Here is a 15,514-nt window from a genome sequence, read left to right as displayed (position 1 = left end):
GCATGTATGGAAAGAGTTAAACAAGACCTTATTTGAAATGTACTTAACGGGTAATAATAGTTATGATTCTATGAACACTATCTTGTTTCTGCTGTTCTACAGAGTACTTGAAACCCTACTCATCAACAAAAGTCCAACCATCACCAACAGCTGCAGTAACAACAGCCTCAGCTTATTTTCCTGGATAGCAGACAGGACGCTTAAGAATTTTCTCTTAACTGTTTGGGGAATATGGAGATGTCCTGTATTAACGTATTTGTAAAGTATCAGTATGAACTGACAAGTTGATTTCTGGACCTGTTTTCTTTGAGAAAGATATCTTGACTCACATGGATGACTTCTCAGGATAGTTAAGCCAATTCAGAAAAGATAAAGCTTTAAGGAGCCTCAGCCTTAATGGTAATGCCACTGTAGGTAAGTCACTGAATTAAGCACTGAATTTTCTCCTGGTATTAGAAGACTTTGTCTTCCTGAAAATGCACATAAGTGCAGTGACATCTTTGTTATAGGAATTGACAGGTGTGGCTCTGTAACAGATGATGTGTATTCTCTGGTATTCCCCGATATGGAACATTTTTTCCATATGAATACTTTCTTTCTTTCAGAGAAAGGGTGTTGCACATAATTTCCAGCACTTTCTGGGTTATGCTGTTAACTTTACTAACGGTCAAGCTTGTAAGTTAGCATGACTGTTTTTTTTCCCTTACAGGTTTATTTTTGAAAACTTGATCAATTTGGGAACCAGCTTATTTGAATTGCATACAGCTTTACAAATAATATAACTAATACTAAGATGATTTCACTGAAGGTATAAAACTGTGGTTTAAAAATGTCAATTGGGGTTGCCCTAATGTCTGTTTTCTGTCAGTACTATATCCCCCAGGCCACCACACATAAAATGCTATAAAGCAATTTATCTGAATTATTGAAATTAGCACAACATCTAAAAGCTATTTTGTATGTATTAATTGTATTTTACAACTATAGTACTGCATAGAAACCGAGGATATTCTAACATTCAAATTTAGATTGAGTCTATTCAGCATATTCTATTACCTGTGCTCAAATGCTAGAATCATGTTACAACTTCATCTGCTGCAATTTTTAATTTGGTGTCCCAATAAAGAACTGGCACGCAAGTACTTGTAACATCTAAAATATACTTTTTTTTTTTCCAAAGCCAGTCTACATACTTGTTTTTAAAGATAGTTCATACCTGAATATTTAACTGCAGCCAGAGGGTTGTATATTTTAGTGGTTTGTTTTGCAGTGCAAAATGTGTATATTTGTTTATAATCAGCACCATGTTAATGTATATTGACTTTTGATATGTATAAGTTTCAATAGAAATATTAAACGTTTATAAAACATTACTTTTCAGAGGCTTTTAAGATTACTAAATTAATATTTCTAGTACACTGACATGCCAAGATGAGGACAATGCCAGAATGGTTCTGTACTATTGTATTCACTTTTCTCTGGAGTTTCCTTCCCAGCTTATTCACTTCTCCACGCAATGCTGCATTGCTGGACCAGCGCTATGATGCATGTACTATCCCCAGATGACAGCCACCCCTGTTCTAAGGTCTGTGCTTGTGCTACTATTTCTAGTTTAGCTTCAGTATGTATAGCTGAACGTGAAGTTGGTCTGTTTCTCTTGGAAGTATGTATAAGCTGCTATCCAACAGCAGGCTGGTAACTAAAAATGTTAACTTCTCCCCGTCCTGTTCAAACGTAAGATAAAATGAAACTTTAGTGGGCTTGAGAAAATTAACAATAAATTTCACAATAGAGGAGGCAGAACTGCAGTGCACTAAAGGTTAACTGTCTTTGTTACTGACATGTTTATGTATAGCGTATCTATAATAGTACTGTTCTGTCAGAGCCCTAAGGAAAGAGGCAGACAGCTTATGCTGCTAAACCTAAGGGAGAAAACCTACATGCTCAAGGCAGGCTTATCTAACAAGGTATGGTGCTGAACATGTACTCCAGCCTTCTTTAAAACCCTGCTGAATTATAACATACACACTACATAACTTTGACTAAAGGTGCAAGAGACATTAACAATTATTTAAAAATTCATTAAAATATTCAACTTTATTAACAGTATATTTACATATTTTTTTCCTGCTCTTGGTCAACCATGGTGAATGTTCAAAGGTAAAAAAAGCATTAAGCAGTAACCACAAGATGAAAACATTTTAAACCTATACAATGCTTTATACATAAATTTATACAAAGGAACACTTAAATAATACAACTGGACACAAAAATATACACTCTTAGAGAAATTCACATCAGTAATTGTATAAAGCTCTCTTCTGTACTAAGGGGTCCTGAAAATTTAGGACTAAAACATTAGCTCTGTAATGTAAAAGGGTTATTGTGACAGTCCTCAAAGGCCACTATATAGCACACTGACAATATTCAAGGCTATCAGCTTATATTTCAGTCTGTGTATTCAAGTTTTGAGGTCCTTCTATGATTATGCAAACATCAGAAATATAGTGGTATAATAAATGGTACTTATGAAAGCAGAGTTTTAGAGCCAATATTAAAATTTGCAGGCTCAAAACACCCACTTAAAATTTAAACAAGTATTTGATACTATTGTTTGTTCAAAAATAGAAAGAGTAAATGCACTTACATAAAAATAACTTTTACTGTTCAGCAAGCGTGCTCATGTGATTTTTATATTAGTACAAACTTAAAAAACAAACAAATCCACCATATGACTTATTTTAAAATAAATGATACCGATTCATCTTTCCCCTACTCGAGTACATTTACATTAAGGCTTTGAATCATCTGACCCACGATTTTACAACATTAAAATGAATGGGTCTACATGGATGCTAGTATGTCTCATTGAGACTTAGCATGAATAGAATTAAAGCTCACCACCTTAAGGAAACAGAAAGACATGCTCATACCTTAACTATATTCCTTTTTGTCTCCAAACTAGAACATAAAGTTTAATAGTAACAGTATTTCATGGCAAGAGACGAGTACTTAATATATTTTTTTTAAAGTATATTATTAATTTAATGGCAACATCTTTGGAGAAACTTCCAGTTTTTGTTGTTTTTGTTTTTAAATTCCAATGAATGTCATGCAAAAAGGTATTTCTTAAGACTACCTTAAGAAGTTGTTTTTGATGGAAGTGGAATGTGTATCCCAAACTGCAGATGAAAAAAAGCTAAAACGTCTTCCTGGATTTTTTTGTCATACGTTTGTATCTTGCAATAACGGTTCTTTAGCTTCACCAGGAGCTTGTGGACTGTGGGGATGGCTGTGGCTGCCGCAGTGTTTCTTCCAGTTGCTGGATCGTACACTTAAGTTGGTGTGTTCAGGAATAAACAAGGCAACAAGTAGTGCCAATAGCACAGAGCACGCTCCAAATAAGAACGGGGGTCCAGGAATTATAGAATTCTGAGGAAAAAAATAGACAATTAACACCAGAAAATATAATTAAGCCTTTAGATGTGTTAACATACTAAGAAGGCTAATTATACATATCTTAAAAGTAGAAAGATTTTTTTCTTGCTATGCTAGCCAATATAGTATTTGTCTCCATGCAGAGTCTTTAAGAAATCTGTAATGATGAAGTTTCTGATTTAGGAGAGGAAGCACATGCTATTTACTAACATTTGATAACTTCCTTTTCTAGTGCAACTTTTATGAAACAACTAGCTCTTCAGCAGTAGGCTTTCTGCGCTTTTATGTACTTGAAGTCTGGACTTCACTATGTATAGCATGCTCCCTGTGAGATAGCTGGGGAGATTTACTGAACCATAGTATCTAGTCTCAAGCCAAAGCCTGTGAGAGTGATTTAAGAACCTATTTTTACATGCTTAATTTACAGTCAGCCTGACAAAACGTAATGCAGCATCATAGTCAGGAACCACTAGAGACATGGTCCCTTCCCAATTCCTTTTTTTTGGGAATCAGTCAGTAAAAGAAGAGTACCTGTTGCAAATGGTATTGTGTGACAACACTGCTTCCTGGTGGTGATTCAGGCATGGGGAGTTCATTCAGTTCAACGTGAAATATATAGAATATAAAACCATAAAGTGCTGGTCCCAAACCATTACACAAGCCTCGAATTCCTGTTATCATCCCTTGAACCACACCTGAAAAAAGCAAGATGGTCTGTTATCTATCTACATATATATATATATATATATATATATATATACACAATTTATATATGTAAAAATGATTTTAATAGATTATGAACACATCAGTAAGACTTTTACACTGATGCAAAAAGGAAAACCTCTCACTGCTGTTGGACTGTGAGTAGCAATAAACAAAGGGTGCAGACAACTTGTTTTATGGTACATATTTTTTTTTCCTATCTCCCTATAGGCTTAGAGTAATGCTTCCTATGCCATGCATATTTAGAGATCAGTATATACAATATCCTTGCTCTCACAGTCTCACGCAGCAGCAGAAGCACTGCATACAACCTGTACAACAAAGCCAACTTGCATCAAAAGTAATGAAGACAACCAGCTTTAAATACTGTACTGTGTTTGGGGTCTGACTGTTCTTGCCTCTGGGCCAGAAGGACTTGTCATGCACAGATGGCAGTTTTAAAGTAGATTTTAACTTTTTGTAACCTGTGCTCAAGTATATAGGCTATCACGATTAAGGACAACTCACCAGACATGTTTAGCTTCACAGTAATCTTTGACTAGAATTCAAAGGGTTAGGACAACACCTACCTTGTTGGTCAGCATCAGCAGTTCGTGAAACCAGTGCACTTACAGCTGGGAAAGTAATACTGGACATGGCTGCAACAGCTCCAGCTGCCCACATCATCCTGCAGAAAATAAAGATTCAAAGTAACTGTTCAGCTGGGACAGCATTCTGCATAGGGAGCATATGTATGTATACGTGCATGTTTGTAAGTATCACATTCAGATATTAAAATGGAATTTACATACCACGGTTCTGATCCAAAGCCATACCACGCAAGTTGTAGTATTTGAAATCCTAGACCCAGTAGGATGGTGTTTTTATTTCCAATGGACCGCATAAGTAAACTCAAAACTATTGTCTGATAGAGCAAGGAACAAGGTACAAGGGAAAAAAAATTAATCTAAATGTTAAATACATGCAAATACATTAATGCATTAAAAAAGCTAAGTTCAAAAGCAGTATTTGCCAAGTCGTCAGAAGTCCTGCCTCTACCAAAAAAAAATTAAAAAAAAAATAATTTAGCAAGTAATATAAACAAACTATCACCCCTTATTTGATACATAAGAGGATTTAGTTTTCCCAACACAAAACACTTTGGATATTAATGAACCAAACCCTGTTTGGCAAGCTGTTTTATTCATCTAAGTTAGTTAAAGTAGACGTGTTAATAAACTGTTAGAGGTTTAGAAAAACAGCTAAGAGAAGGTGACTCATGTTTCTAGAACCACAATATTATGGAAGTTCTCCACAGTGCTTAGCTCTTCTAGAGTTACTCAGTGAATTACGTAGAATTAACTCACCTGTGCAATAATGGAAAGAATCCCAAGGACTGCTATAAATGCTGCTACACTTTCAGATGAAAATCCCATTATCTGTATAAAAAAACAAGAATGGCAATTTGATTATTGACCAAGAACATGTATATCATATCACACGTACCAGTGTGGGAACACACAATGCAGAAAACTGGTATTATTATTCAATTTAAATTGAAAATTTTCTAACTAAATTCATAACTTAAAATATATATATATTTTTTCCACTAAATAAAGTGGAAGACACAAGAAGCATAGCATAAATGGAAAACAAGTAAACGATTCCCTCAAAGTAATAAAGCAGTTTAAAATAGTGAACTTCATAATCCAAGAATAATGCAAATAGTTACAAAATAGAAGTTGCTTTAATGTGTTCATCTCTGTCTCTACAAACCAAAAGCAAACGTAACAGCGAGAGTACTTAACTGCTGCAAGCTTTTAAATTACACTAGTTACCTCTACTTTTTATTCAGCACTATTGTAAGTTTCCTATAAATTTACTTCTGTTCAAATCCATATCAAAATGTTACATTACCTGTCTGAGGTATAGGAAGAAGCTAGAATATTGACCTGCCTCTGGGAGGTAGGAAAGAAAGACTGTTATGCAGATTAGCAGCACAACTGAGTCCTGGCCAACTTTCTTCAGGGACTATGGCAAGAGAAAAAAATAATGGAAAACATTTAATTGTCATATTCAGAAAAGCATACCTAATAAGAAACTGAAATTAATGAATCAATTAATGAAATCATTATTCAAATCAATTAATGAAATCATTACGTGGCACCACCAAAACATTTTCTGTGCGTTTAGCAAGATTGTTGGCAAAAGTATTGGCAGCAATGCAAGATTAAACTTGATAAAAGATGGCTTTGTATTTTTTTTTTAAGCTTGAGATGTAGTAAATTCAATCACTTTTTTCAAGTTCAGCACAGGCATCACTTCATATTTAACGAGCTTACTGCAAAAGGGTCAGCCTGTTCCCACGAAATGGGCGCTCCCCAGGATGCTGGCCTCATCTTCTCTGGCAGTGATTCTGGTACAGCAACAAGAATAAAACAAATGTCTAACAAGGCGATTGCTGTAGCTAGGACCACAACCAAGCTGTCTCCGTAGACTCGACCAAGGTAGGCACCGATAGCAGGGCTGGTAACTAAACTTGCTGCAAATGTTGCTGAAACCTGAAACAAATAACAGTTGGTAAGATCTTCAAGGACACAATTCAAAAGTATTATTACAATGATAATAACTACACAAAAGGTTTTACTATGCTTGTATTATATTTAAGTTAGAATATTCAAGAGGAGCTCCAGGAGTGGGTGACAAGAACAAGTAATCAGAAAAACCCTACTCCAAACTGAACCTGACTTGCCAGGGAGGGAACAAAAATAGTGATCTTGAAAAGCTTTACCTACTGAAGTATTAAGCACTGAATACCACAGAGACAGAGTTAAAAAAATACATACCAAACCATAGGCCATACTTCTTTCATGTTCTTGCGTTATGTCTGCTACATATGCAAAAACCACTGAAAATGTCACTGCAAAAACTCCAGAGACAGATATAACAGCGAAGTACCACCTAAAAAAAAAATTATATACAAAAATTAGAACACATAAAATGAAACAAAAAGTCTGTACTTAAAATCCAAGTACAATTCAACAGTTACTGTCTTGTCCAAGTTTTCCTGACAAGTATTAAGATAAACGTAAAGCCAATATGAATGCACCTAGATACAGTTGTATGATTTCTTCTATGCACTGACCACAAAGATAAACAGCGTAATTTTGTGACATGTACAAAAAGCTGCTGTGATTTAACACTTCTAGGAAGCTAGGTGTTGATATGTCTGAGACTGAAAGCAAGTCGGGAACTTCAGTATTTGCAAACTGGTCATTGAGAGCTCTCAACATAAGCCTTGTCTTTACACTAGACAGTAGCACTGACATCATTCGAAACCAGCTACACTGGGAAATGAGCTGCTTCCAGGAAAGGGACGAGGAATCCATGTGACCAGAGAGAAAACTGGAAAGGCACGTGGAGCTGCCTGAACAGCTGCCTCCTCCCTGTGTCACTGCAGTCTGCATTATTTCAGCTGCAACGTGAGGTACAGCACACAGGTAGTCCAACACTGAGTTCCGACTCGGGCAGTGAACTCGGGCAGTACCTGAGTAATGTACGTGCCAGTTATGACTTTCCATCAGCTTTCACAGGCTGTGCAAGTCGAGTATTTTAAAGCTTGAGAAACAAAAGTATAAAATTGAAGCAACATTTTGCAAATAGTTAATTCATGCATAAGGTAAGTTTTCATTTCTTTGCACGTGGTTAGTTTTAGAGTAACATGGACACAAAAAAGCCTTGTTACCCTTTCTTGGGTGGCATTCTGAAACACTTGGCAAATGTGCTGGAAGTAGTAAGTGGGGGCTAAAGCACAGCTACTCCACTTTGACTCCGTTCCCCCAACTTTGCAGTGAAATAATACAAAAGCCTCAATGTTGCATGGAGCAAATAATATTTTATCAGCAATACTACAAGCATAAGGATTAGACAACAACCTAGACAAGAAGCGTGCATCTAGTGTGAAAGACTGCACTAACCATGGGCTGATCTTCATTAGTGGTATTGGTGCACAGGTGAAAAATACTGTTAGCAGCAGGAAGGACTTCCGTCCCCACACATCAGACAGGGCACCTATGAGCGGGGCACTGAGGAACGATAGCAAGCCCTAAGTGAAATAGAAAGAATGCTTCAGTTAGAACCAAGTGGTTAGAACTGTGATAGCCAGCCATGCCACTAGCTGACAGTGGACTGGGCTCTGTTTTTACAAAACTTTATGACTATAGTGCAATGCATCAAAGGCAATATGGTCAAGCATTTCTAATCTTCTACCCCATAGTTGGTTATATAAAATTCAAATTTTAAAACCCCAAAACCCCAGAGCTACACAAAGCTCAAGAATGAGGATCCAGCAATACTAGCAGTTTTATGAACTGTGTTTTGTTTTACATTTGGAATTTGCATGAATATAACTAACTGAAAATACCCTACTAGAGCAACAAGTTTTAACACCACGTACATCGTTTTGGATCAGTTAACTACCTTTTTATTTTGTGAACTCAAACAACAGATATAGACCAAACAATATCCTACAGAAAATAAAATGATTCGTATTACCTTTGTTGGCACTACTTTGATCTTGTATTTTTTATACCATGAAAACTATACTGAAAGTTTTTCTCATCTGGCAGTCATTTCTAAATCCCACCAACCATTTGCATGAAACTATTTGCAATTACTTGAACATTTGTCACCCTACCTTTACTCCTTGAATTAAACCATTCATTAGAAATGTATGTTTTGGGAAGGTTTCATGCAAAACCTGGAAGAGATAAGAACACTGTTATTTACCCAATGTTTACTATAGATAGTACTCATAACGCATCCATCTTCTACAGCGTGGTACATCCGCACCAGCTTCTATTTCCATGGATTATAGACAGATCTTAAAAAGTCCTGAAACTTTAAGACATCCAAAGTTATGCAAGAGTAATACACCCAAATCACTAAGAAAAATCAAAGTCTACACTTCTACTTAGTAACCGTTATTTTCAGGTTCATTATCCAACAATTTAGTTTCAAGCTTATTTCCTGAAAGTACACAGAAAGAATGCTCCAAATACACGAAATCCATCACCTCAGCAAAATTCATAGAAAGGGGGGAAGTAACCAAGCAGTCTCCTTCCCCGTTCTCGCTTTGCAAAGAACAATATGAATAAAGTGAGTAACAAAAGCACTCTTTAGGATAATCTCTGCAGACGTTTGCTATACTTTACTAATATAATACTAAATAATACATTGGAGTCTCCCCTTCAACAATGGGTAAGGTCTACCTGTATTATTTTCATAGTAAGATATCAAAATGACTTTTTTTTCAAACAGCACCTGCCACAAAGTTGTTACTCTAGCTGTAAGTACCAACATTTCAAGAAAATACAGTAAAATGTCTTACTGTAGGTAAGGAGACAACCCTGACGCAAGCATGAAGCACAAATCTCAACTGGGGAGGGGCAGAGACACCTTCAGAATTGCCAAGTACATTTATTTATCAACTATGCCATCTAAGTATTTTCTCCCTCAATTTTGGATATTACCAGAAACACACCACAAATAACCTACAATTTAATTCACGTGGAAGTTACTTTGAGGGTGTAGCTTTACTTGATAGAGGCCTCAGTTATTTCAGCACTTCGAGAAGGATTCGTTTCATCCAATTTCAATATTGGAAGTCTAAGTAGAACACAACCTATAAAAGTTATTTCAACCCAGATTCTCCACACTACTGTTGTCTGTAGGAGGTTGGAAAGAGAGAGACATCGTCATTCTGAAGCGCCTTTCCCAGCTCAGTGACTGGAGCCTAGATGCGAAGGTTACAACAGGCACCACCCTCCAGTCTGACAGTGTTGCCTGAGACGGTTTCCATTCAGTGCCTGGCTTCAAGTTTGTAACCCAGAGACTGCTCGTGGTTAACATCAGCTTACAGACCTGCACCAAGATGGCATTTTAGGTGGAGTTTGCTTGGAGATCTTTAAGCCTTTGTTCTATCTCATTAGTAAGCATGTGTCACTCTCAAAGACTAAATCCAAATGGAGAGCAACCAGCTGGACTAGAACTGTGTACAAACACATCGCTATGGATGTTGCACTGATCATAGAGAGGCTCTAACTGCTGTAACAGGGTCTGCTGTGAAGCTTGGTTCTAAAAGCACAGCTAGGTGAGCAAAGAGCTTCTTGCACACGCGCACACACACACACACACACACAGAGACAAGTAAGCTTCAGTGTTAGCAGACTGCCACATAAGTATGTCATGCTGCTACACTGCTTTAATTAATTTTGAATTTCTGACCCCATATAAAAATAAACCAAAAAACTTTGTACTTGCACAACAGAGCAGCTCAATGATACCCACTTTTCATTTAATTCAGGTATTTGATGCTTTTGCAGGAATTGCCCCATCTCCCATGCAACAAGAAAAAGTTTAAGCACGTCACTTACCACCAGAGTGGGTGCTGTTAAGAGTCCCCAAGCAAAGAACTCCAAAAATATCACTATCACAGCGTGGTAGACACTAGGCGAACCTATTCCTTGAGGCTAAAACAAGAGGAAAACCAGGTCATTAAAGCATCTGACAAGCTGTCATAATCACATATCTGAACACTATAAACAGAAGGGTTAAGAAATGAAACAGAACTCAGAACATCTGAATGCAGTTGCCCAAGCTAGCTGGTACTAGGTGAAGTTCCCTTTTTAACCTTTAGCTGCAAATGTGCTGAAGTGTCAGTGCCCTGTGGAGTACAAAGTGCACCCTCATCTCAAATTAAAAAATGAACTGCTCATACTGCCAGGCTGGGAAACAAGGATGCTACTGAAAGCAGAAACAGACTCTACTGAGGACTAGATTTTTTTTTTCTAAAAAAAAAAATAATATATATATATATATATATATAAAAGATTATAAAATATATATAAATAAAAGATACAAAGTAAGAGACTTCAATTCTTTGGTGATTTGGTACAATCAGAAGCAGCTTTTGAGCACGTAAGAGCATGGGTGGGATAACCTGCTCATCTCCTGTATTCTTCTGAAATGCTACCTGTCCAACAACATGCCACATTTGCAAATTAAAGAACCAGTGCACTAAGTATTTTTATATGAATGCAGTACAAATAACCCATCAGAAATCTCATACGCAGGCTGTAAGCTCAGAGGTGCTGCCTTAGCATCTGTCCCAGCTTCGTGTAACAAGCTGCTAATGGAGAGGCACCGGCTCGGTCAGGCCTGGCGCTTACAGTGAGCGAGCACACCAACCCAAGCGCCAGCAGGCTGAGTGGGATCCTAGCAGCGCGTGGAGATGTCTGCTGGGAGGGAGGGAAGGTGGCGCGGCCAGGCTCTTCTCAGGCGCGTTCAGTGACAAGAACAGAGGCACAAACCGAGATACAGGAAATTCTACTGAAACTTTCAACAAAGCAGAACTCAACCCAGGTTGCCTGGTAAGGCCGCGGAATCCCTGCCCCCTAAACTCGCCTGGACACAGCCCTGAGCAAACTGCTCTAGTCGATCCTGTCTGGAGGAAGGGCTGGGTAGCTAAACCAGAGATGTTCAGAGGTGCCTTCCAACCTCAAATGCTATACAATGTTAACTTACAGTTAGGTGACACTAGAGTCTTTCTTTGATTACAAGATGGATGCAAGTCATAGCCAGCTTTTTTTTTTTTTCCCCAGATTCAAACTTCTTCCAACAGGGGAAAAAAAAAAAAAAAAAGCCTATTGAACAACCGTAGAAAATAAATACAGAAAGCCACATGGACCATTCACCCTACAGCTAGAAGATCACCATTTTCAAAAGTAGTTTTATCAATACATGAAAGGTAAACTACAAAAGTACCTTAATACTATGCTATTTTTCTTTCCCAAGCTCTCTTCAATAACTGTTCATATAGATCTCTGCTATTTGTTTCAGCCTTATTCTCTTAAAGAGGTAAATTAACAGTCTTCACAGGTACAGAAAGTAGCTATAATTATTTTCACTTCCCACAATTCCTTCCTGTTTCCACCCACAATCCCTATTTTGGGTTTGCATTAAAAATTTACGTCGCTCTGCACAAACCAGAAGTAACAGTCTTAGCTGTTTGCCTCAGTCTGCTGCAGAAAATCAGGTTCGTTCTCATATTCCCCCAATTCCTTTCCAGTCATCGCCTCGTGACCCCTCCCAGGTGTTGCAGCCAGCAAGGCAGCAGTGGTGCGATCACAAACCACCCTCTCCCTGAGTGTCGGAGGTCAGAGCCATCTCTGAGCTCAGCAGCTCTGGCTCGGTGCTGCCCTAGTCCAGGACCCTGCAGGTTCCTGGGAATCGCACACAGAAACCAAAACAGCTGAATGAAACCAAGAGCTGTTCAGCACAACCGAAGCGTTTGCCATTTTAGAAGAATACACGAGGTGACTGCTGCCCTCTGCCATGTCATCAGCAAGCAACACTGAGCTGATGTTTCCATTACTATGGCAGAAACAAGCCTGCAGTGGCATCTAGACCACAGGGGTTAAACTTCCTTCCATTTTTATTGCTCAGTTCTCACAGGTACTGTTATTTGTTCTTACCTGCTAAAGCAGAAGTAATTTAGTCACATCTAGATCAGTGTGTAACTCAATGCATTTGATGAGTGCTTCAAAAATGCATAGCCTTATGTAAGGTGAATTCCATCAGGTCATTCAGAAAGGCAGAATTAGTGCTGATACCACTTAACTGGTGTTACTGCCTCTCTTTAGGTCACTCACAGCACACACCTGACAACATGCACACGGACCATATTAAGCATTGCCTTCTGTGATACGGCCACGCAACTTCGGAGAGTAACACAAAAAACACTGGGAGACAGTTCGATGGGATAGCGCTGGCATAGTCACCCTTTTCAAATTCTACTAGTGAAATACTGAAAGTACTTGTGTGTAACAGCCTGTAGGCAGCCACAACTTTGCTTCCCCCACAGACTTGTCTATGGTCTTACTGAGATGGTGGAAGGAAACAGATTTCATTACGGTCACTGCAAGTTTATACTTAAGGCAGGGCCATCCCACATACACTGGAAGAGAATTCAAGTACCGGCACGTTAAACGTGTCACTGACTCCTAGCTGAGGCTCAGGACGGGAGCATGGGGCTCACGGATGGCCCTGCTCCAGGTGCCTGCATCGGGTGCGACCGGTGAGGTGCAGGCAGCGGGAAGAGGCTGGGGCTGCTCGGCATGGGGTGACATGGACACACCGCGTGCCAAGACTAAGCCAACTCAAGGAGTCTGAGGTGCCTCTGAATCAGGGGAGTTTATAAAGCCTGTGCAAGAACACCAAAGTGGTAAGCACTAAAACCCGGCATACACCCAAAACTGCCAAAGCTGGGGCAGGAGGAGGGAGGGACAGCAGATCTGCTGCGGCAGCAGAGAGGAGAGGAGCTGCCTCTGTGCAGGGGCCGAGAGGTGCCCCTCTATAAAGGGACGCGAGCGGTGGAAGAGCACCGCGCCCTGGCCCAACCTGCACCACTCACTGCAGGGACCCACCGGAACCTGCGGTGGAAGGAGAGGCTTTGCAGAGCCCGTGGGTGTTTTTTCCCCTTTTGCTTGCTTTCTTTTTTCCTTCTTCTTTTTCTTCCTTTCAACATCAGGATCAATAAACAGAAGAGACAGTAAGTTAACTTGATGGAAGTTCTCCATCAGTAAATATTTTTGCCTCTGATGGTGCCTCATTAAGCAGCTGCATACTCTTGCAGGCAAAAGAGTTACAATGTTGTCTTTGATGTGAAATAGTTTCAAAATAAGCCAATCAGACTGGAAACTGTACACTTAGATGCTTGATTAATTACTGGTTTGCTAATTGCAGACATTCAAGACATGGGCCCTTTTCATTTACCTGTCTCCCATAATGTCAAATAGCATGTCGGGCAGGCAAAGAAACCAACCAGACTGAGCACAGGAGACTAATTAAACAGTACGTTGCAGCAGAACAACAACCCAAGCATAAATAAGTTTTTGCTGTCATTATACTCTGCTATAGCAGATTTTATAATTCTAAAAATTAACTTTTAATAAAGTTCTCTGAACAGTTATTTGAAGGTAGAAAGCATCACAACCTTGTGTCTGTTATCCAGCAACAGATCTATGTACCTCCATCTAACATTTGTAGCCTGTTTTATTCCACTGTATTAAAAACAACCGAAAACTGCTCACAACTCCCCCCATAAGTTTGTGCTCTGCCTTTGTAATGGTGGGAGACACTGAACACAGCACCAGAAGTACCACTGAAAGCTGCTGTTATAAAATCCTTTCTGGTCTCTTGGCAAATGAAAGTTGAAACATAAAGGACACCTGGAAATATGGTGTGTCTTAATCAATGACCAGTAATCACTCTAGAGAAAAATAATTCTGAAGCACAACGAAATGTAACAACAATCACTCTGCTTCTACTACTCATTCCAAAATATGTGCATCTAACATTTGTATGAGGTGACCTTGTACATTTCTACCTTTACAAAAAACAAGAAACCAGCTCCTGAAAAACATCAACATCCGGCACTGGAGCTAGTTTTCCTCCCTGCCACCAAGTCACTGTCAGTTGGTCACCAGTTTGATCAACGGCTGCTGTGACTGTGACACCTCCCTTTTCTCCATTAGGGTTCCAAAAGAGAAACAGAAGGGTGACCCCGGATTTAGTCAACCAAAATCTCTCTTTATTAAAGACTCTCTCGCAATAATAGTGCTGCCCTAGAAGAGTACCATCACATGTACACAATGTTGCACAGCGGGAAGAAATCCCCAGGCACGGATACATTGTAAGTGATGCTGTTCGTCAGTTACGAGCGCACAAAAAGCTCGGGCCCCAATTGCCGACCACTTAGCGGGTACCTCTAAAAACAGAGAAAAAAAAAAGAAGAAGGGGAGGAAGCCAGACGGGCGGGGGGCTGCCAAGCGCCTCCCGCAGGCTCCCAGCCGCCCTCCCCGGGGCTCGCCGGCCCGCTCCGTGCCGGGGGGCGCCCACCAGCGGCCCCTCAGGAGGCTCCCGCCCGGTCGCAGGCGCGCCCCGGAGCCGCGCGGTGCCCCCCGGCCCGGCCCTGCCCGTCCATTGTGCGGCCGGTCCCGTGCGGCCCCCCCGCCCGCCGCCGCCGCCGCCGCCGCCTGACGGAGCCGCCCCGCCGCCGCCCCGCGCGGCCTCACCGTGCCGCCGTCCTTAATGATGATCTTCTTGGCCAGCATGACGCTGCGGTTCGCGGCGCGTTTCTTCTTCTTCCCCCCCTGGCTCATCTTACCATCCTACGGCCCGGCGCGGCGCCGGGCGACCAGCGCGGCCTGGCCTCCCCGCCCCAGGCCTTCGCCTCCCGCCGCCGCCGCAGCCTCTCAGGCACACGCCGCCATCTTGGCCAGCCGCCCCGGCCGCCTCACGCGATCGCCCCATT

General features: G+C 40.3%; 2 protein-coding genes across 6 annotated transcripts in view; one reads left to right on the top strand and one right to left on the bottom strand.

The window, feature by feature from the left end:
- The window catches only part of SASS6 (SAS-6 centriolar assembly protein), a 15,379-nt gene extending 12,352 nt beyond the window's left edge, over positions 1 to 3,027 (top strand). For 3 of the 5 annotated variants that reach the window (XM_040566291.1, XM_040566293.1, XM_040566295.1), the window contains exon 17: positions 1,485 to 3,027. In XM_040566291.1, coding sequence (XP_040422225.1) covers positions 1,485 to 1,699 — 215 coding nt within the window. In that variant the 3' untranslated portion in view covers positions 1,700 to 3,027. Of the gene's footprint in view, positions 1 to 102; positions 1,373 to 1,484 lie in introns of those variants that run through there. The other 2 variants (XM_040566292.1, XM_040566294.1) reach the window with 1 other exon arrangement.
- On the bottom strand, positions 2,079 to 15,514 carry MFSD14A (major facilitator superfamily domain containing 14A). The gene is made up of 12 exons (XM_040566298.1): positions 15,276 to 15,514; positions 10,575 to 10,670; positions 8,837 to 8,899; positions 8,118 to 8,245; positions 6,987 to 7,101; positions 6,483 to 6,701; positions 6,058 to 6,171; positions 5,508 to 5,579; positions 4,953 to 5,065; positions 4,731 to 4,828; positions 3,970 to 4,133; positions 2,079 to 3,432 (listed from the first exon to the last, which is right to left on the bottom strand). Exons 1-12 carry the CDS (start codon positions 15,360 to 15,362, stop codon positions 3,226 to 3,228), a joined length of 1,476 nt encoding a protein of 491 aa, XP_040422232.1. The 5' UTR covers positions 15,363 to 15,514; the 3' UTR covers positions 2,079 to 3,225.

This window comes from Cygnus olor, chromosome 8 (genome assembly GCF_009769625.2).
Source record: "Cygnus olor isolate bCygOlo1 chromosome 8, bCygOlo1.pri.v2, whole genome shotgun sequence".
Lineage (NCBI taxonomy): Eukaryota > Metazoa > Chordata > Aves > Anseriformes > Anatidae > Cygnus > Cygnus olor.
This window is presented reverse-complemented; position numbering and strand designations above follow the sequence as displayed.

Coding starts and splice junctions, on each gene's coding strand:
- MFSD14A (XM_040566298.1), bottom strand. CDS start 15,362: ATGAGCCAGGGGGGGAAGAAGAAGAAACGCGCCGCGAACCGCAGCGTC. Junction 6,172..6,482: donor AACAGGCTGACCCTTTTGCA/GTAAGCTCGTTA, acceptor CTCTTGCCATAG/TCCCTGAAGAAAGTTGGCCA. Junction 4,134..4,730: donor TGCTGATGCTGACCAACAAG/GTAGGTGTTGTC, acceptor TGCTTTTTTCAG/GTGTGGTTCAAGGGATGATA.